At 39.3% G+C, this 21,900-nt stretch overlaps 3 protein-coding genes and 1 non-coding gene across 4 annotated transcripts; all 4 read right to left on the bottom strand.

Moving 5' to 3' along the window:
- Positions 1 to 1,266: 1,266 nt before the first annotated feature.
- Positions 1,267 to 2,274, bottom strand: LOC148830184 (olfactory receptor 51E2-like). Its single transcript, XM_088921936.1, has one exon. It carries the CDS (start codon positions 2,272 to 2,274, stop codon positions 1,267 to 1,269), a length of 1,008 nt encoding a protein of 335 aa, XP_088778062.1.
- A 10,410-nt stretch (positions 2,275 to 12,684) lies between these two features.
- Positions 12,685 to 16,934, bottom strand: LOC148830182 (olfactory receptor 52L1-like). The gene is made up of 5 exons (XM_088921929.1): positions 16,901 to 16,934; positions 16,503 to 16,558; positions 16,213 to 16,310; positions 15,306 to 15,903; positions 12,685 to 13,740 (listed from the first exon to the last, which is right to left on the bottom strand). Exons 1-5 carry the CDS (start codon positions 16,932 to 16,934, stop codon positions 12,685 to 12,687), a joined length of 1,842 nt encoding a protein of 613 aa, XP_088778055.1.
- Positions 14,672 to 14,743, bottom strand: trnac-gca (transfer RNA cysteine (anticodon GCA)). The gene has a single exon. It is a non-coding gene; the product is annotated as a tRNA-Cys (tRNA).
- Positions 16,935 to 18,688: 1,754 nt separating the features above from the next.
- LOC148830181 (olfactory receptor 52K1-like) lies at positions 18,689 to 19,636 on the bottom strand. The gene has a single exon (XM_088922297.1). It carries the CDS (start codon positions 19,634 to 19,636, stop codon positions 18,689 to 18,691), a length of 948 nt encoding a protein of 315 aa, XP_088778423.1.
- Between the last annotated feature and the right edge of the window lie 2,264 nt (positions 19,637 to 21,900).

Below are 21,900 nucleotides of genomic sequence, written 5' to 3'. Positions count from 1 at the left end.
CAAGAATGGGCAGCTTTTCAGCATACTTTATGAAAAGTGATGATCTAAGGTGGAAAAGGTCATTTTTCCACAGATCATTTGGTTAATAGAATATAATTGATCCAGTGCTCCATTGGATCCATCTGTTTCCTGAAAAACAGAGCGTCAACTTTCGACAACATTCCTGGTTAGCTTGTTCCAGACTTCCAAAACCTTTGTGTAAAAAGTGCCCCCTGTTCTCAGTATTAAGCACCTCCTCATACAGTCGTTTTTATGCTTGTTTCTCATGTTTGTGCTTTACAATTGGTTCAGAAGAAGCTCACTGGATTGACAATATCAGTGCCTTTAAGTATTTTAATCCCCAATATAGTTTTCTGTGTTCAAGACTAAAAAGATTTCATTCTTTAGCCTGTCTGTAAATGGCATTCATTTGTATAGTACTAATAAATAATAACTACTGAGCATGTGTGTTATTACCCATAATTTATTAACTATAATTTACACATAAGACAGCTCAACATACAACAGATACAATGCAAACAAAGGTTACAAAAACTGTACAATTCATTGAGTTTCAGCCATTTACAGATTCATTATATTCTTATAATCTGAAACAAAACAACTTTGTTCCCTAATGATTTATATGGAGGGAGCCCGCATCGTAATAAACAGAATGGATTCTAACCAGGACTAAGATGCTCACAAATTAATGGGAACCCCTTTTTTTCTACACAAACCATCAAAATAGGAGAAAAACTAATTAGCCAACAATTCCCAAATTTAGCAATACAGCAATATCACTTCTATAATAAAGCTGAGAGTCTGGTATTCTTTCAACATTCATATTATCTAGATAAAGTTAATTACAGCTCTGGTTGAAAAGAGCAGCTCTCTCACAGCATCACTTCTGATGCTGTCTGTTCTTCCTTGCTCTCATGTTTCCTGGTATGGTCCTGCATTTATTAAATTACTAGGACTTCTTTTGCCATCATGGTTACTTCCCATTCTTCCAAACCATCATTGCAAGGTAATCAAGTTGAGAAGTATAAATATTATTAATAATAATAAATAGCATACAACATATTTCACCCCAAAGGATCTCAAAGTTCACAAGGGTAAGGAACCTATTTCTTCCAATACTGAAATGTAACACGCACAATATGCTCCAGAAACCCCACCACTCCGTAGATCAGTTGAAAAAGGGCGATAATTAGGGAGGCCAGAATGAGTAAGCCAGGTTTCACATCCATACTCTCGATTACATTATTGATTATAATATTATCCTTGTTACTTGCATGTTACACTTGACACTTTAACAGAAGCTCTGGTGATTTTGGAACTCCAAACTAGTTTCGTTAACTGTTCTCTTATTTCTTTTGTTCTAATGCCATAAATGATTGGGTTGAAACAGCTGGGAAGAAGTATATACATTATACTAGTTAGGACACGTATATTGGGAGAGAGTGAATTCCTGATCCTGTAAGACAGGAATGCTGTCATGGTACAGGTATAAGTTACACACATGACGATTATATGGGTAGTACAAGTATGGATTGCCTTTCGGGAAGACTTTCCTGATTTAAATACAGAGTAAAATATTTTTACATATGAAATAACAATACAAATACAGTCAACAGTTGTTATGCAAAAAACTGCCACCAACCCAAAAACACTGTTTATCAATGTGCTTCCACAGGCCAACCCTACCAGGGCCATGTGTTCACAGAAACAGTGATCAATGACATTGGAAGTACAGTAGGAGAGATTACCAGCAAGGACAACAACAATCACGACAAACATGCCATTTCTGAGAACAGCTGTAATGATCAATTTTAGGCAAGTAGAAGTGTTCAGGTAGTCATTGTAGCGCAGAGGAATGCATATGGCAGCATATCGATCGAGAGCCATCCAGAGGAGAATGGATGATTGGAACGTGCCAACAAAAAGCAGAAAAAACATTTGGACCAGACACCCCAGAAATGAAATACCATCCCAATTGAATAAAAAACCTAACAGCATTTTTGGGACAAAAAATACTGGCAGGCTCAGGTCTACAAATGCCATGGCTCCTATTAAAACGCACATCGGAGAGTGTAAACTCCTTTGTGTTTTAATGACAAATATAAGAGCTGAGTTGGCAAATGTAGACAAAACAAACAACAGAAAGAAAGGGAAGAAAAGCAGCCATCTGTTTTCTTTAAGACCCGAAAATCCATTTAAAACAAATTCAGTATGAGAAAAGTTTCCACTTTGGTATGCCTGCATGTTGATCCCAGTGCTGGAGTTTTCAAACATCAGTTTCCTGGGGTCAGAACAAATTAATTAATCATTCCAATTTCTGTAAGATTATACATAAGCCTGGTCCAAGAAAGCTCTTCTCAGTCTAAAATAGGTAATCTTTTCTACAGATTTGCACCAGTTATAGGTCAATTAATCTGTTCAATTAATAGAACCGTTCCAAATTTCCAAGTTTCATTAGAAATTAGAGATTTAATTGCAACCTGCTGGATTGTTGTTCTTTAGAACCGAAGAGGGGACTTTGGACCCCTGTTTCAGACTTAATAAGCATTTCTGACTTTATCATTAAGTCATGGTTACACACATCAATCATATATACTGTAGAAGTGGTACAAAGCTAACACAAAATCACAATTTTTTCAATAGGAAAGCACAACATACACTGTATCATTGTTTTAATTTTACGCTATTATGGAAGATATGAATACTTCTATGGCATAAAAGTATAATCCAATAAAATACTGTAGAGGAACACAGGCAGAAAAATAAAAAAATACTGTATCTTTCAATATTAATCTAATAATAATAGAATATTAATGATAGAATGATCAATTAAAAAATATACTAAGAAAGTTTAAAAAGACCATTCTTATTCTATTCAAAAATCAATTTTACCGTAATAAAGATATAGGGTAAGGCAGCTCACAGTTTGGTATGGAAACCCTCTTTTGTCTCTTTCCTCTGCTCTTTAATCCAGCTCTTGCAGTAGCTACTCTTAAATCCCCTTCCCATACTCCCTCGATGAGGTACTAGCATGATGTTAAAAATAATCCTTAACAGTAGCAGATGAGGCAACAATTCTTAGAGCATGAAGGCAGGGGTTCCCAACCCTGTTGCAGTGGATCCATACACCTCCTGGTTATTGTTCCAGCTCAGCTCTTTACTTAACTGAATTGAATCATCGAACTAAAAAGAAAAGTTGTTTGAATGGAACCTTTATTCTTTTTCTCTACTGAAATAGTTGGTAGTTTTAGATATTTAAATTACTTATAATATACAATGGTTAAAAGACGATTTACAGTACACCATGTTTTGGCATGAAAAATAAATAGATCAAATTAATCTCTTTTTATATCAAGTAAGGTGACTAAAGCAGCAGGTGTGGGTCTAGGAATTCCTGCACAAGGCATCAACTTACATGCACAATTCCCATGGAAGCACAGGCCCATAGAAAACACAGTTAATCAGTCTGTTAAGAACCACATTATCTCACACAACAAATAATCGGCCCATCTGCAATAGCCACAAGGTGCAAGACATTAGCTTGCAACAGGATGTTTTGGATCATCATTTGTTAATTCAAATTTAAGGCCTGGTTTTTGATTTTAAATTCTGAATGTCTGACTTCCACCACTGAAATGCATAAGCTGTCAGTGGTCAGAGGTCATCGAGCCCTGCTTGTGAATCAACTTCATCTCTTTGGCATGGAGGCGCTATTATATGGATCTTAATTAGTACTGGAGCAGGGGAAGGGGAAGCTCTTTGGAAGGCTCTTCACTGCTTTTCTGTATCAGAGAAAAGCATATGTAAGGAAGAGGCACAGAAGGGGTCCAGCTTGTGATGCAATATTTATTTATTTCATACCACTAGGGGAAGACAGTGCAATGATGAGTAGTGTTTTGAGTTGCAAGTATTGGGAGGGAAATGTTGAGGATTACTCACTACCTCTACTGGTTTGTTGATATACAGTACTGTACAATCACCTCCAAAATAAACAGCACAGGTAATGAGCTATAGGTTACTGTATGCTCAAGAAAATGGAAAATAAATCTGTTCTCGTGCAAAAACTCAGAGAAGAAAATTGATAAACTGTCATTTAAAAATGCTATTAAATAGTTTTAAGGACAGGAGCTGCACACCTCTGTGCTAGATAATGTTGCACTGCACTCAGCAACCCTTTTAACTGTGACTATTGTGGTGCCTCTGGGGGAATAGGCTTATGTACTAAATACGAAAGTACTCACACCACACACTCTTTTATTTTCGTGAAGTTTTCGCCTTTTCTTTCGTTCGTCCGTCCGTCTTCCAAACCAGTCCGCAATCCGTTTTCTCTATCCTTATTCAGTCCGTGTTCCAAAAGTCCGTAAAATCCCACAAATCCACGCCACTATCTCCTCCAAAACGCATTCACCTACTGGCTTCCGCACCGGTTCGCTGTTTCCGGGGCATATATATTTTGTTTCCTGATGAGACCCACCTGCGTCTCGTTGCCTTTCAGACTGAGCCCTTTCCATCTGCGGGTCAGCTGGTTTCTCTTAGCGGCCATCTTGGTCAGGTCTAAGTCAAGTATAGTGAGCAGATCGTTCCTAAAATACCTGTCCTGGATGACCCTTCCTCTGGTCCTCTTACATACCCTCCCCCTGAGATCAGCCCCATCCTCGGGCTGTCTGGAAAAGAAACAATGCATTCGCGAGAGGGCATCGACATTACCTTGTTTTCTTCCCGGTCTATAAACCGTTTGGAACTGAAACCTCTGGAGACTAAGGCCCCATCGCGTAATCCGATCATTTTTGTCCATGTTCCTTAACAACCAGGTTAGTGGCGCATGGTCAGTATACAAGATAAATCGTCTTCCCAATAAATAATATCTTAAATAATCCAGGGCCCATTTTATCGCAAGACATTATTTTTCGATTGTGGAATAATGTTTTTCCGCCGGGCTTAATTTAGGGCTAATATACAAAATGGGGTGCTCCAATCCTTCAACTTCTTGCGACAGTATGGCTCCAATCCCAGTGTCAGATGCATCAGTTTGTACCATGAATGTTTTGTTAAAATTAGGTACCTGTAAGACCGGTTGAGATGATAAAGTCCTTTTTAGTTCTTGAAAGGCCCTCTCTTCCCTTTCTGTCCATTTTATTTTTTCAGGGCAACTCGCCTTTGTTAAGTCGTGCAATGGGGCGGCAATGGAGGTAAATCCTGAAATGAACTGACGATAGTAATTTGCTAATCCCAAAAACGTTCTTATTTGCTTCTTTGTAGAAGGTTTAGGCCAGTTTCTAATTAACTGCATCTTCTGTTCTTATGGCATGATCATTCCCCTCCCAATCGTATAACCGAGATAATTGGCTTCCTGGGTCCCTAGACAACATTTGCTTGGATTAGCGGTTAATCCTGCTTCTCGCAAAGCTCCCGTTACTGCTCCCAAGTGTAGTAGGTGTTGTTCCCAAGTCGTGCTATGAATTACGACGTCATCTAGGTAGGCAGCCGCAAAATCTCGATGAGGGCTGAGTATTCGGTCCATTAATCGCTGAAACGTAGCAGGAGTGCCATGTAAACCAAACGGAAGGACCCGATACTGGTATAGCCCCTCCGGGGTGGCAAACGCGGTCTTGGCTTTAGCTTCTTCGGCTAGGGGTACTTGCCAATATCCCTTCGTAAGGTCTAGCGTACTGATATATCGGGCGTTACCTAATCGCTCGATTAGCTCATCTATACGAGGCATAGGGTATGTGTCAAACAGCGAGATCTCATTTAATCTTTTGAAGTTATTATAGAACCTAATAGTTCCGTCTGGCTTGGGTATCAGTACGATGGGACTAGCCCACTCGCTATGGGATTCTTCTATGATCCCCATTCTTAACATTTTTTCTACCTCTTCCTTAATTAGTTTCCTTTTGGCTTTAGGTACTCGATAGGGGGCCAGCCTTACCCTTTTTCCTGGTTCCGTGATAATCTTATGTTGAATTAGAGGGGTTCGACCAGGACTTTGGGAAAAAAAATCTTTGTTTTGCAACAGGAACTCTTGTAATTCTTGCTTCTGCGCCAGAGCCAGGTCCCCCACGGCGACGGCACCCGTTTCTTCTTCCAAAGGGTCAGGGGAGAAGTGGGTGAGCAGAACTTCTGCACCATGCCATCTCTTTAGTAAATTCACATGGTAGATTTGATGCTGTCGTCGTTTGTCAGGTTGCTTAACTTTATAAGTGACAGGACCCATTTTTTCCACCACCTCATAAGGCCCCTGCCAGGAGGCCAAGAATTTACATTCCAGGGTCGGGACCAATAGCAATACTTTGTCACCTGGCTGAAATTCTCGCACTATAGCTCCCCGATCATAAATCTGCTGTTGCTGCGACTGGGCCTTCTCCAGATTTTCCTTCACAATGGGAACAACAATGTTGATTCTTTCCCTCATTTGTTCCACATGTTCAATGACAGTCTGTAATGGTGAAGGTTGATGCTCCCAGGGCTCTTTGACCAGGTCTAATAATCCCCGTGGTCTCCGAGCGTATAATAACTCAAAAGGAGAGAACCCAGTCGAGGCCTGCGGTACTTCTCGGATAGCAAACATTAGATAAGGAAGCAATTGATCCCAATTTTTGTCATCCTTTTGCATGGCCTTTCCCAGCATGCTTTTCAGGGTTTTATTAAAGCGCTCCACTAGTCCGTCTGTTTGCAGGTGATAAACTGAGGTTCTGATTTGATGAATACCCAAAAGCTTACTTAGGTCTTGCATGACCTTTGACATAAAAGGAGTCCCTTGATCGGTTAAGATCTCCTTAGGGATTCCCACTCTAGAGAAAATGTGCACTAGCTCTCTAGCTATGTTTTTGGCCATAGCTGCCCTCAGAGGAATGGCCTCGGGGTACCTCGTGGCATAGTCGACTATTACCAGTATATACTGATGTCCCTTTGTAGTTTTAATCAGGGGTCCCACTAAGTCTATCCCAATCCGCTCAAAAGGAGTATCTATTATTGGGAGGGGAATCAGAGGGTTTTTATAATAAGATCGTGGGGCAGTTTTCTGACATGCTGGGCATTCCCGACAATATCTCTCGATAGCCTTGTATATTCCGGGCCAGAAAAATTGAGAAAGTAGTCTTTCAGCCGTTTTCTTCACGCCCAGGTGTCCTCCCAAGAGGTGGCTATTGGCCGAGTTGAGGAGTTTCGACTGGTAGGCTCGGGGAATGAGGAGTTGCTCCACTTCTTCTTGTCCCCTCTTCTGCACCTGATAGAGGAGATTGTCTTTTACCATAAAATAAGGGTAATCCAGGGGACTATTATTATTACACAACTCCCCCTCAATTTTTCTCACATGTCCCCATGCATGTCTTAAATTCCCATCTTCCAACTGGGCCGTTCCGAACCTACCTCGATGTTCAGGTGGCATCCAATCCGGTAAATCCATATTTAAGAACTCATCTCCAAGTTCAGAGCCTTCTCCTGGTTGGTCCGCCTCTCCAGGGGAATCTGTGTTATCGTCTGAATCTCCTGGACAGGGGAGTGGATCTTGCCTAGCCAACTGGACAGTATTCAAAATTTGGAGAAAGTGGGGACAGTCACGTCCCAACACCACAGGGTAAGGCAATTGTTCAACCACCCCTACAGTCGAACTATACATTCCTATTTCTGTAGTGATGGAAACTTTCACAGTTGGATACACCTTAGTTTCCCCATGAATGCACGTAATAGGTATCCCCTGACCTTGGTTCCTTCAGGTAGTGCTGTAGAGGTCACCAGGGTCACCATACTTCCAGAGTCTAACAGGGCCTCGACAGGCTTTTCCCCTATCTTGATTTTAGCAATGTGGGGAGCCTCACAGGACGGGATGCTTGCCGTGAGGTAGTTGCACTTGGCTTCCTCTCTGGTGTCCACTTGCATAGGTTCACCCCAGTTGGGACAATTACTGGCCAAATGTCCCTCTTCATGACACTTAAAACATCTACGGGACTATTTTCATGGTCGGGGCCTATGAACCGATCTTTCCTGAAAAGATGTCTTCAATTGTGGAGGACCTCGATGGTCCCTGTACTTTAGTGACTGAAACTTCATTCCATTTCCTGAACTCTCAGGTTTCCTCCTCTCCTCTCTTCGAAATTCCCCTCTCTCTTCCTTAATCAAGGCTTCTGTGGCATGCTGTCGGTCCACTAAATCAACCGCTTGGTCTAAGGTCTGGGGATCCCCATCACTCACTTTTCTTTTCAAGTGAACAGGCAGATTCCTCACAAAGTGGTCCAATACTACTCTTTCTACCACTTGCCCCGAGTTTAGTTCTTCTGGCTGAAGCCATTTCTTTGCCAGATGTACCAGGTCAAACATCTGAGATCTAGTGGGCTTGTCTATTTGATACTTCCAGTTATGGAACCGGACTGCTCGTATCTCCGTGGTTACCCCTAAACTCACCAAAATCTCCTTTTATAGAGTTTCATAGTTCTCAGCATCCTCTTTTTTTAAATCATAATAAGCCTTTTGGGCTTCCCCAGTTAAATAAGGCGCTACTCTCCCTGCCCATTGCTCTCTGGGCCATGCATTCCTGGCAGCTGTTCTCTCAAAAGTGGTTAAATATGCTTCCACATCATCGAGCTCTGTCATCTTTTGAAGCCCAATTTCTTCCATCTTACTGGGTTCTCTCCCTGTTACTGAGGACCGTCTAATTTCTTCTCCTAATCTTTGCAATTCCTCTCTTACCAAATTCTGCTCTTCTATAATTCGTTGATTCGTCTCCGTTTGAATTTTATTAGCCTCCTGCTGTGCCTGTATGGCTTCTTGTTGTCCCTTTAAAGCCTGGAACTGGGTTAGGGTGGCTTGGGACAATTGTTGTATCAATTGTTCCATTGTTCTTAGCGAGAGTTCACACCCAAACCGAGAGAGAAGAGAAAAAAAAAGTCCACTTTTTATTTCCACAAGTATTAGTCCCGATCAGCTGGTTGCCCGCATCCTCCACCAATTGTGGTGCCTCCGGGGGAATAGGCTTATGTACTAAATACGAAAGTACTCACACCACACACTCTTCTTTTATTTTCGTGAAGTTTTCACCTTTTCTTTTGTTTGTCCGTCTTCCAAACCAGTCCGCAATCCGTTTTCTCTATCCTTATTCAGTCCGTGTTCCAAAAGTCCATAAAATCCCACAAATCCATGCCGAGTCCAAATCACAAACCGTATACCGTTATCCTTTATTTATTCTGTAAATCCGTTGTCCTTAAATCTTTATCCATACCAACCAAACACCACTATCTCCTCCAAAACGCATTCACCTACTGGCTTCCACGTTGGTTCGCTGTTTCCGGGGCATATATATTTTGTTTCCTGATGAGACCCATCTGCGTCTCGTTGCCTTTCAGACTGAGCCCTTTCCATCTGCGGGTCAGCTGGTTTCTCTTAGCGGCCATCTTGGTCAGGTCTAAGTCAAGTATAGTGAGCAGATCGTTCCTGTCCTGGATACCCTTCCTCTGGTCCTCTTACACTATATTCACGATATAGCACAGGCCTCGAGTGCCTTATTGCTTTTATAAAACGGTCCCCAAATATATATCCAATTGCTGTATAGAATGAACTTTAATTAAAACATTATTTAACATGAAAATTAAGTTGTTTACATCCCTCTTCCTGAGAATATAGTCCATCAGGCATAAGATAAGATCACTTTATTAGCCATATACAATTTCTTGCATTAGGAATTAGTCTTTTTGCATACCTAAACTTGCTCCCCATGAGACACACAGACAGGGAGAGAAGCTTGAGGTCAAAGAGCATGGTCAGCCATATATACGACTGGAATAGGTGGGGTTAAGGGCCTGGCTCAGGGGCCCAACGGAGTAGGATTCCTCTGCCAGCCATGGGATTTGAACCGGCAACCTACCAGCCACAGATCCTGAGCCACAGAGCCACCACTCCGCCCCTAGTTAATAAGTAACATTAACTAGCAAAGAGAGGATATTAGCTAGCCAATATGATAAAGGAATAAATTACTTTTTTGTTTATTTCTTTAGCACATTTATTTGAACATTTCCATTGATCGTACAAGCATTGAAAAACTGTCCAGTCCCTAGTTTGTCAGGCATTTTCTTTTTCACTGCGGAAGTGCTCCCACTGGTGCTGGTCTCGGTGCCTGCCAGGATATCACTCCAGCGCTTTGTCATTAAAATTGGGTTTCCAGTAACGCTGTAGCAAACTCATGCTTTAACTATAACTGACATAATCTCCCTTGCTTTTAACTGTGCGTTTGATCATTTCTAAGAATTATAATGATTTAAACTAGGCGACACTATCATTCAACAAGAGCACAAAAACTCACAAGGATCCTCAACAGCGCAACAGAGAGAGCTACAGAATATACATACTTCAAATACCTGAGAATCCAAGCTTTCCTATCCGCTCTAAGAAGTAGTCTTTGAAAACCTATGTGATTTATTTGATTGACAGTTATTTATCAGTCAGCACATTGATATTTCTTTATCACACAGTAAAAAGTCAAAATTCCTTCCGGGGGGTGCGTATATCAGAGAATATAGCATGGCTTCGAAAACGAAGCCAATCAGATTTCAGGACAGGAACTGTCCGTTTTATAATACCCGTTATACTAATGAATAAAGTTATACCTCTTAGACACAGCAGCTGAATCAAAAGTTAATCTGATAAGACATGAACTCAATTATAAAAACTTTTTTCATCTATTAAAATTGTATTGTCTTGTAGCATATATAATACTTCCTATAATCTGAACAATTCAAAACGAATGCTTTGATCTCTGTAAAATATTCACCTAGAATTCATGCTTTCTAAGTTAAAAAGCATTTAGTGCCATCTAGTGACAGTGAAAAAGTGGATGTTATATTAAATGTTACTAAGCTAACCTCAAGGTAGGGGCTGGAGATGTTTTACTTTTGTCCAGTGTAAAAATATTTTCATATTTTAAAGTCTAGGGTGTTAGGCAACCAGAAAATCTAGTTCATTCTCTTTCTGGGAGACAGCAAGCTGTCGTATTGTCTGACCTTATCACATTCTTACATTTTTTTGTATAGATCATTCAGATTTCATAATATTAGATTCCAAAAGTACCTCACCTATCTCATCTATCTAAGACAAATGGCCTTGTTTGTAATATTAAATATGTTCAGCACATGTAACTACTATATATGGACAAAGATCTGCCGTTCTGAGGACGTCTGTGGATAATTAAAGCAAAAACCTACAATAATCAAGGTCAGAAACAAATTTCCTATATATTTATTTTATTTCAGAGATAATGTTTTTAATAAATACAGTGCATGGCTCAGACTAGGGGTTGCAAAAATTTATTATAAACAAAATGTACAAATAGAATCCTTAAGTGTCTCTGGATCCAAGATTACACCAAATTTACATGAAGGTTAATTTTATATTGCCACATGGTACTGTATTTTAAGCTAGACGATCAATAACCAGTGCTCATAACATCTGTGTAATAAGCACAATTAAACAGTTGATTACACTATTCAAAACAATTAACAGATAAAATAAATGTATTTCTTAGTAACCTGAGCATTTTATTTATTCTGATGGAATAAGTAATTAGAAAAATCAGTTATTGTAGAGAATGCACAGGCATACACTGGGATACAAAGATGAAAAGGGTAAAATAGGGGTAAAGGTAGACAGATGTATTATTGTGCATTCACAGTAAAACCTTTTTTTCCTCTCAGTAGCTCATACAGTATTGTAACACCAACAAGTTCTAGAGTGCAGTCCCTTCTTTATTCCATGGTTGATACAGAATTTGTTGGTTAACCAATACGCTGTGTTAATTAGCACACAAGGGCTTGCTGTTGTAATATAATGACTTGTTAACATGAACTTCACATTTAAAAATAAAATCCAAACTGTGTCATTAATAATCAGCCAATAATTACTGATGTCTTAAGTCTAAATGGTCTGTGTACAGGGACAAATAAATTCTGCATTAAAAAATCTTCATTTCTCAGCCTGCTTTAATGCCTGCCACAATAAAAGACTTTACTAAAGTTCATGGTATTTGATTTAGACTTATTTACAACAAGGGCTGAATAACATGCTCTAGACTTATTGCAGGTTTAGCTCAACACCTTTTTTTCCAGTTAAATTTGTAAAACGTCTAAGGCAAAATCCAGGTAGCTGACAGCTCTGGAGTCTCTTTATGAATCAGCCAAACCAATAACCAGAAAAAAAAAATTACTGCTAACACCTGGGGCTTAAGAGGTTTACAAGCATTTTTTGGGAAACAACAAGAACATGATGGAAATTAAAAGCCAATCCAAAATTTAAAATGCTCTAAATCAACAAACTGCAAAGAGAACACATATATTTTATTCAGCAAAGGCTGGAGTCCTGGGTGAGGTATACAGTGTGCTGTGTTCCCAGTCCACCTGGATTTAACACTATGCTTTCAATATGCTCCCATTCTTACCAGGATACTTGACTTTCTGATGACGGATAAAATAGGTGGGAATCAACAGTTACTACAGTGAGTGTAATGTGGGAATTTCTCAAAATGTCCTTGTACTATATATTAGGAAAGCCAAGAGTCATCTTCACCTCTTACAAAATGGGACAGTAAATAACTAGATTCAAACATATATTACTAAAACTGATGAATACATGATTTTCTTTAATTTATTGAATATTTTTGTAGCCATTTCAATATAAACCTAAATTCACAATTTCTCATACATTCTAAGCTATGATGTGCTGTGATGTTCCACTTGAAACCTTTACAGCAATGTGAGCTAGTGTCTGACTTTGACAAAAAAATTTCACTATGTGGACTCTTATGTCTTTAGTTCTAAAGCCATAAATGATTGGATGCAAACAGCTGGGGAAAAGTAGATACAATATACTGATTAAGACACGGATATTTGGAGAAAGTGAATTCCCTATTCTATATGAAAGCAATGCTACAAATGCACAGATGTAAATTAAGAACAAGAACATAATATGGGTAGTGCAGGTGTGGACTGCTTTCCTGGATGATTTACCTGAGTCCCTCAGAAAAACAGAAATGAAAATTTTGACATAAGAAGCAAGAACACACATCCAATCAAGAACTGTTATACAAAAAATTATTAGGAGTCCTACAATGTTATTTAGTACTGTGCTTCCACAGGCCAGCCCCACCAGGGCCATGTGCTCACAGAAACAATGATCTATGACATTTGAGTTACAGTAAGAGAGCCTGCCATCGAGAAAGGCAATAACCACAAAGAAAATGCCATTTCTGACAAGAGATACTATCACAAATTTAAAACAATTAGGAGTGTTTATATAATCACTATAGTGCAATGGAATGCATATGGCAACATAGCGATCTACAGCCATCAGGAGGAGAATGGATGTTTGGAATGTGCCAATAAAATTAATAAAAAACATTTGGACCAGACACTCCAACAGAGAAATGGCATTCCAGTTCAATAAAAAGCTTAACAACATTCTAGGGATGAAAGACATGGTCAGAAACAAGTACACAAATGCCGCAGCACCTACTAAAACATACATTGGAGAGTGTAAACTCCTTTGAGTTTTAATAATGTATATTAGAAGTGAGTTGGCCACAACAGATAAGACAAACAAGAAACAAAAAGGGAAGAAAAGCAGCCATCTGTGTTCATTAAGTCCAGAAAATCCAATTAACAAAAATTCAGTGTGAGAAAAATTTCCACCTTGATGCATCTTAAATCCAGAACTGGAGCTTTTAAACATCACAGCTACGTACGTCAGAATGAGAAAATAAGTCTGTTAAAGGTAAAAAAGATATTTAGTTATGAGTAAGATTCCGAGACCAATTTACATCTTGAAGAGTATAACAGTGACATAAAATCACAATACACAGACAAACAATAGGTAAATGTAAACTGTAAAACCAACATTAATCTGTCATATTTACTAATCAACAATCAATGGTCCTCTTAGTGATTTTACAAGAAGAACAGAAAAGAATAGCAGGACACCACTACATGTCCTTGACCAATTACAAACTACATTACGAAAGTCTGAATTCAATTACATCACTAACAAAACATTAAAGTAAACATACATTTTAGTATAACACCATTAGTGACTGAACGCATTTTCAAATATCACTTCATAACATCACACTACAAATAAAATGCTTTCAAGCAAGGTGTAAATAGGCAAGACAAAGACCAATTCAAATTATATTCATTTCGGCATTCCAAATGTTACCTCATCAACAGCAAAATGCAAAGTACAAAATAGAACTCAGTTTCATAAGGAACGCATTCTTTACTTTTTCGTCCAGGATCATACTTTATCCCATTCTAGTCTTAGATCTTCTCTTAAATCCCTTTCCCATAATCCCTTGATGAGGTACTAGCAGGGTGTTAAAAATAATCCTTAGCCAAGACAAACAAGATAACAATTCTTAAGGCATTAAAGGATAAACCTGTGTAGAACTGCATGGATACACAGGCCCTTAACCTATAATTAATCTATTGAGAATTTCATTGTTTTAAATTAAAAAAAACAAGGCAGTCTTAGCATTCGAAACTGATGGTGTTGCATAATATTCTGCATGGCTCAAGATCTCAGACACTTTGCAGAAGCATGTCCTCCGTCTAAGATCAGAATTCACTAAGAACTAGATAGATACTTTATTGATCTCATGAGGGAAATTGCAGAAAAAAGCTACATTGGGGGAGTGGAGAGGGGGCACCCGGATTTGGACCGGGGACCTCTTGATCTGCAGTTAAATGCTCTACCACTGAGCTATACCCCCTACTGGTTGATTACCATAATGTCACCAGCAGGGCCACACTTAGGGTGTCTCCATGTTCGGATATGAACTTTGTTACCAGTTGGGATTTTGAAACTTTTTAAAATTAAAAGACATTCTTGTGTCAGTTCAGTATTTCGCAGAGATTAAAATCCATGATTTTGCACAGTAAACCATGTAATACTGTTTAACTGCCCAATATTTCTGCCAACAGTTCGACTCTGTGAACACCTCAATAACTTAATTGATTTTATTAAAAGTGTAACAGCTTCTGTCAGCTTCTGGGGGATGATTGTATTAAATGCTGAACTGAAGTCAGTGAACAGTATTAGAGTCTTTCTTATCCAGGTGGGACAGGGCCAGGTGAAGGGAAAGAGATATAGCATCATCAGTAGACCAGTAGGGGCGGTATACAAACTGAAGTGGGTCCAGAGGGGGTAGGGATGCTGGACTTGATGTGGCTCATGACTAGCCTCTCAAAGCACTTCATGATAATTGGTGTGAGTGCCATTGAGGCAGGACACAGCTGACTTCTTCAGCAGTGGTATAATAGTGGTGGATTTACCGCCTGACACAAGGAGATATTAAGAATATCTGTGAAGACGTCGGCTAGCTGTACTGCACATTCCTTGAGCACGTGACCAGGTATATTACTGAGTCTAGCAGCCTTACATGGATTAACTTTGGCTAGTGTCCTCCTTACATCAGCTGCAGACAGGCAAAGCACCTGATCGTCAGGAGGAAGTGTGGTTTTCCTCACAGGCACAAGGTTAATTGCTTCAAACCATACATAGTAGTTGTTCAGCACATCTGGGAGGGAGGCATCACCGTCACTGATACGTGGGGTAGTCCTATAATCAGTAATGGCCTGGATGCCCTGCCACATGCGCTGCCTGTCTCTGGTGTCCAGGAAGGGGTCATGGATTTTTTGTGCATAGGTGCGCTTTGCCTCCCTGATGGCACGGGACAGGTTGGCCCTCGCAGTCCTGAGGGCTGCCTTGTCTCCTGATCTGAATGCAGCATCACGGGTTCTCAGCAGTATGTGGACCTCTGCAGTCAGCCATGGCTTCTGGTTGGCCCGTGTGATGGTGGATTTGGAAACAGTGACGTTATCTATACACTTACTGATGTAGCCAGTCGGAGATGCTGCATACTGCACTCCTCTAAATTGATGAAATGCTCAAATGCTCATAGGTATTAGCCTCCCTGAACATATTCCAGTCTGTGTGCTCAAATCAGTCCTGTAATGTTGAGATGGCTCCATCTGGCCATACTCTGATCTGTTTCACAACTGGTTTGCCCCATTTGAGCAGCGGTCTGTATGCATGGATTAGCATAATAGAGATGTGGTCAGAGTAACCCTTGCGGGGACAGCTTTGTATGCGTCACAGATCTTTGTATAAACTAAGTCTAGTGTGTTCAACCCTCTGGTTGCAAAGTTAACATATTGATAACATTTAGGGAGAACTGACTTAAGATCTGCGTGATTGAAGTCGGCGACAACAATGTCAAAGTCGTCAGGATGAGCAGTTTGCAGATTGCTGATGGCCCCGTATAGGACTCGCAGCGCCTATTTGGAGTCAGCGTTGGGTGGGATGTACACAGTCACGATAATAACCATAGTAAATTCCCTTGGTAAATAGTAGGGAAACTTTTCTCTGAAACTTTGCTGTCTGCGCTGAAGAAAGTCAGTCCATCTAGCTGAATGGTCGCATCCAAAATATTGTCCTTTAGACTTGTTTCAGTAAAAATAAAGACGCACCATTCCTTCATATCTCGCTGAGCAGCCTGTTGCAATCTTAGGTAGTCCAGCTTGTTCTACAGAGAATGGACGTTGGAAAGAAAAATTGACGGGAGAGCCAGACTGTTAGGGTTGGCTTTTAGCCTGCAACAGATTCCAGCCCTCTTGCCTCATTTCTGATTTCTTTCACACTGCTTTTGCCGCCTCCTCATTCGGACACCTGCACCAGGTCTCACTGCTGTCCCGTCAGCCAAGGCTATTCAGCTTCTCCTTCAGCCTCTCCATGAGAATACTCAGTGGGAAGTCCTTGCAGCATATTTCAATTCCCAGCAGGGTCAGGCGAGCGTAAACGTTTGAAAAAATTGGACAAGTGACAACATTTAACACTGGGACAACATTTTGCTCCGTTTTTTCCAGACCCCGATCAGCCACTGCGTCCATGCGCGCTGCCATCTTAGTCTTAACATTAACTTGACAGTAATGGTCATTCTAGAAGGGAAATTTATTTTTTCATAAGGATTTAGTATTTCTGTAGAATACGAATATTACTGGAGCATGGCACACTACCCTGTGTTAGATCATGTTATACAACGGGGGTCCTAAGACCACTTACACTGTTAAATCTCTGCAGTAAGTAATGTACTGTAGGATCAATATGGACATGAGAAATGTGGAACAGCTTTGGTTATCATGAGCCCTGTTTAGTATTTCTGACACCTGCTTTCTCAACAAACACGACTCTTGTAGGGTTTTGTCATTAAAGTCCTCAATGGCAGAACATGTACTGCCTGGAATAATGTTCTGTCAGGACATGGATGACATGAAAGTTGATTTGTACAGTACCTATCATCTCTAGTACATTCTCTAGGTCCTTTTATGGCAACAGAAAAGTGAAGGCTGGAAACTGGCAAACTTTGTGATCTGGCAAAGATGTGACTCTTGGCTTGAAGCAGAGGTGCATTTAAATATCTTTAACTACAACTGAACAGGTCTTTTAAGTATCAGATCTGCTCACACCTTCTGGGAAAGAGACTAGAAAAGATGTCTCTAAAATAATCTGCCTCTACACTTCTACTTCAAGTAAATAGCCATACAGAAAGGGATAACCCTTATGTGGTAGAAAAGCATAAATTACTATGCGACAGGTCATCAGCTAAGGCTTTTTGGAGAGGGAAGGAAGAGGAGAGCAGAACTGCAGGTTCACCTGGGTTTACTGAAATTTAATGGTTAGCAAGTGTGTGTGCTGATCAGGGAGTCGGTAAAGAGCACGATAGATACTGTGCTAGACAGAAACATATTTATATTGTACTCAAACAGTTTATTGCCTGGTTGGGATTGTTTTTTAAAGGAAACTGTTTTACAATTTGTAGATATTCCTACAGTAAGTGCACAAACAAAGTTTGTATTGTTAGTATTATTATGTGGTTCAACTAGAAAAATAGAACTGCTGACCTCATCAATCAAGATATAGTTCTGATTTCAGGGATGATGCATTCAATTGTCATACTTTTAAAGTTTCACACAATCATGGCACATTTAAATAAATATGCTGTTTTAATGATGCTCTCTGTTCTGTCTTGAAGATGAGTTGTGTAGTTCAACTAGATGATTCTATTTCAGCTGCAACCTCTTCATGACTTTACCAACAGAGCCTTACCTTGACCTTATTAGTAAAAATACCAACTTGAATTGAAATTGATTCCATTCTAGTCTTGCAAGATCTACTCTTAAATCTCTTTTCCATAATCCCTTGATGAGGTACTAGCATGGTGTTAAATATAATCCTTAGCCAAGATAAACAAGACAGAATTTAAATGACAAAGTTTAATATCAATATAATTTACATATTACAAGAAATTGTTTTAGAAGAGCAGGCAAACTCAGCTTCATGTCTTGAATAGACACTGTAGTGAGCTTATATGACAGATCAGCTACAATCATCAAAACTGAATACAATGAAAAACATTTCTTAAAAGTACTAAATAAAAATGTATTGCCTTTTCAAATATTTTAATTGTACTTCTGTTTTTTTTCTGTCAAAAAAGTTTACATTTACTTACAACTATATGCTGGAGCTATAGTTATTCTGAAGGTCTTTCTTGAGATTTCATTTTGAATCACACTGTTGATGTACACAGATGGAATCCTTTCTTTGTCTATTCTTCCTAAAACTTGCTGTACATTACCCTTGGTACACTTGTAGACAATTAAGACATTTTTGTAGTTTGAAGAAGTCTAAGTAAATGTTCTCTTATGTCTTTAGTTTTGAAGCCATAAATAATTGGGTGTACACAACTGGGAAAAAGCAGATATAATATACTAATCAGGACACGGATATTGGGAGAGAGATTGTTCCCAACCCTATATGAAAGTAATGCGAGCAATGCAGAGAAGTAATTCAAGACTAAGACTATGATGTGAGTAGTACAGGTATGGATTGCTTTTCGGGAGGATTTTCCAGAGCCCCTCAAAAAAACAGAAATGAAAATTTTGACATACGAAATAATAACACACAACCCATCAACAACTGTTATAAAAGATATTATTAGCAAACCTACAATACTGTTTATTACTGTATTTCCACAAGCCAGGCCCACCAGGGCCATGTGCTCACAGAAACAATGATCTATGATATTTGATTTACAGTAGGAGAGATTGCCATCAAGGAAGGCAATAACCACAAGAAATGAGCCATTTCTGATAAGTGATGCAAAAACAAATTTAACACAATTTGCAGTATTCAAATAGTCATTATAGCGCAGTGGAATGCATATGGCAACATAGCGATCTATAGCCATTAGGAGGATGATAGATGTTTGAAATGTGCCAATGAAATTAATAAAAAACATTTGGACCAGACACCCCAACAGAGAAATGGCATTCCAGTTCAATAAAAAGCTTAACAACATTCTAGGCATGAAAGACATAATCAGAAACAGGTTTACAACTGATGTGGCACCAATTAAAACACACATTGGAGAGTGTAAACTTGTTTGTGTCTTAATAACAAATATTAGAAGTGAGTTGGCCACAAGAGATAACAGAAACAACAGAAAGAAAGGGAAGAAAAGCAGCCATCTGTGTTCTTTAAGTCCAGAAAATCCAATTAAAAAAAAATAATTGTAAGAAGAGTTTCCATCTTGATGTCCTTGCATCTCGATTCCAGACCTGGAGATTTTAAATATAAGAATTTTCTGGGAATTAGATTATTTCCATTATAGGTAAAAATAATTTATAATCAACAATGGTGCATACCAGTGATACAAAAGTATAATATACATCATGAAATTTAAAATAGCAAAAAAGGCAAATATTATGATTAGTCAGTGAACATGAGTACTTCTTTAGATATTGATGTCAATAAAATATAAGGAAAGAAATATATAATAAGGAGACAAAAGATTCAATAAATTAATTTCCTTATCGTATGCTGCAAATGAATAAACAGTGTTCAGCAAATCAATAAAACTCACTGTTTCATAAGAAAACCCCTCTTCTGTCTTTTGCCTTTGATCACAGTTTAATCCAGACATGTCTTACCAGAGGTACTCTTATCCCTTTCCCAGATTCCCTTGATGAACTTCTAGTACGATGCTAAAAATAACAGTAATGAATGACATAATGTATCATAAAGTAACAAGGCAAGACTCTGTATCAAATTCACAGAGAAGCAGAGGCCCACAGATTGAGAAAGCTAATTGAGAAATACACCAAATCAGTTTTTTATTATAAACATTTTTTTTATTCAAGGATGAGTCCCAGCCTTAGTTTTTGGAGCTGTTAGTGGAGTGTTCATTAAGACAGGTATGAGTTATGATCTTTCCCCTTTGTTTCCCACTTAAACAACACTAAATGCATCCTCTGTGGAAGCTATCCAAGGCATACTAGTGAATCACCTTATGTAGCACTGCCGGAAATATTTTTTTATGTTTCATGACCTGAAAAGAATTCTTTCTGGACTCTTATTTTCTTGTTCCATCATGAGGCCAGGAAAAGCTGCAGTAACTTACAGCAGTGTATCGTTAGCAATGCTCAAAATGGTAAAACAAAACACAAATGTCCAAAGCGAAGGAAATAATCAATTCCAACAACAGATGTCAGCTTATTTGCTTCACTTCCCACTAACCTGTGTACAAATGCTTGTGCATGAAAACAATTAATCTGTCTGACTGTAGTTCAGTAGACCTAAATCCCCAAATGTTCTCTAGAGCTCTTTATTGTTGTGACCTGCTTTAAACCAGGCATAATGTAAAGGACAGACCAATGAGGTCTTCAATGATAGGGCTAACATACGAAGAGGGCCAACTAACAAGGGCCACATGTACTGTGTAACATAATGGGTAAGTATACAGACTCATAACTGGTGGGTTGTGGGTTCAAGTCCCTTTCCCAGATACTGCTGTTGTCATTTCATTGAAGTAGTTTACTGCCCAGAGAGTAAGTTACAGTGTAAGACTTAGAAACAAGGACAACCGCTGGCCTGATGAGCAGTTATGAGTGAAGTTACCAACCAGAACCCAGAGCTGGTAGCATGGTGTTGACTTAGAAGTAGTCCTGTTAGCCAAGACGGATACAGTATACAGCATATAAAGACTGGGGCCCTTTCAAGAAGAACAACTGGTAAGGTTGCAGGCTGAGATCTATGATCATGGGTTCAAGCCTGGTTCATATCACTATCCAGGTTTGACTGGGATTTCTCAAGCAATGACAGACAACAGCTGCCAAGGGTAGGATAGGCCAGCAGAGCTCTCTCTGCTCTCAGCAAAACGGCTATCCCTTTGGTTTCCCAAGGCTCTCACAGGTATTTGGTACTGTTGATGAGAGAGGAGTTTATCTTCCAGTTCGTGCTGAATCACCAATACAGGGTGTTGCTGTCTGTGACATGTTAAATGTTGAGTGGCTCGAAGATTTGGAGGTGTCTGCCTACACTGCCTCATTCTCCCAAGACATGAAAAAAAACCATGTTTCCAGCTTAGCTGTATGTAGCAAAGCTGTCGATTTTAAATTAAAAACATAAATGGGTGTGCACTGGAACTGCCTTCCCTGTAGGGGCCAGGACAGCTGGGACAAAGTTTGCTTCTCATTTCTGTGACACAACACAGTTTAACTTTTTGAAAAATAATTAATTAATTAATTATTAATTAATGTCCATTAATGTCCCCCGGAACTGCCCAAGGGACGGAGCGCTTGACACACTAAGTCAATATTTACTGAGGACGAACATCACATTTCACAGTATGTCGTCCAACAAAACCCAAAAATCTTTTTCAGAAAACCTTATATCAATCGGAAATAGACAACCGGAGCTTCACAAAACCATTTTCAGAACCAAAGTACACCAAGGCTATTGATCACAATAACACTTTTTATCTGATGAAGCACTTCAGCAAATTTCCAAAGTGCGTCGATTAGTAATCAA

This window comes from Atractosteus spatula, chromosome 7 (genome assembly GCF_055471065.1).
Source record: "Atractosteus spatula isolate fAtrSpa1 chromosome 7, fAtrSpa1.hap1, whole genome shotgun sequence".
Classification (NCBI taxonomy): domain Eukaryota; kingdom Metazoa; phylum Chordata; class Actinopteri; order Semionotiformes; family Lepisosteidae; genus Atractosteus; species Atractosteus spatula.
The sequence above is the reverse complement of the archived record's forward strand: the minus strand, read 5'-3'. Positions and strand labels throughout refer to the sequence as shown.

Coding starts and splice junctions, on each gene's coding strand:
- LOC148830184 (XM_088921936.1), bottom strand. CDS start 2,274: ATGTTTGAAAACTCCAGCACTGGGATCAACATGCAGGCATACCAAAGT.
- LOC148830182 (XM_088921929.1), bottom strand. CDS start 16,934: ATGGCAGCGCGCATGGACGCAGTGGCTGATCGGG. Junction 16,311..16,502: donor CAGCGAGATATGAAGGAATG/GTGCGTCTTTAT, acceptor GACTCCAAATAG/GCGCTGCGAGTCCTATACGG. Junction 13,741..15,305: donor ATATCTCCTTGTGTCAGGCG/GTAAATCCACCA, acceptor TACCTTTAACAG/ACTTATTTTCTCATTCTGAC.
- LOC148830181 (XM_088922297.1), bottom strand. CDS start 19,636: ATGCAAGGACATCAAGATGGAAACTCTTCTTACAATTATTTTTTTTTA.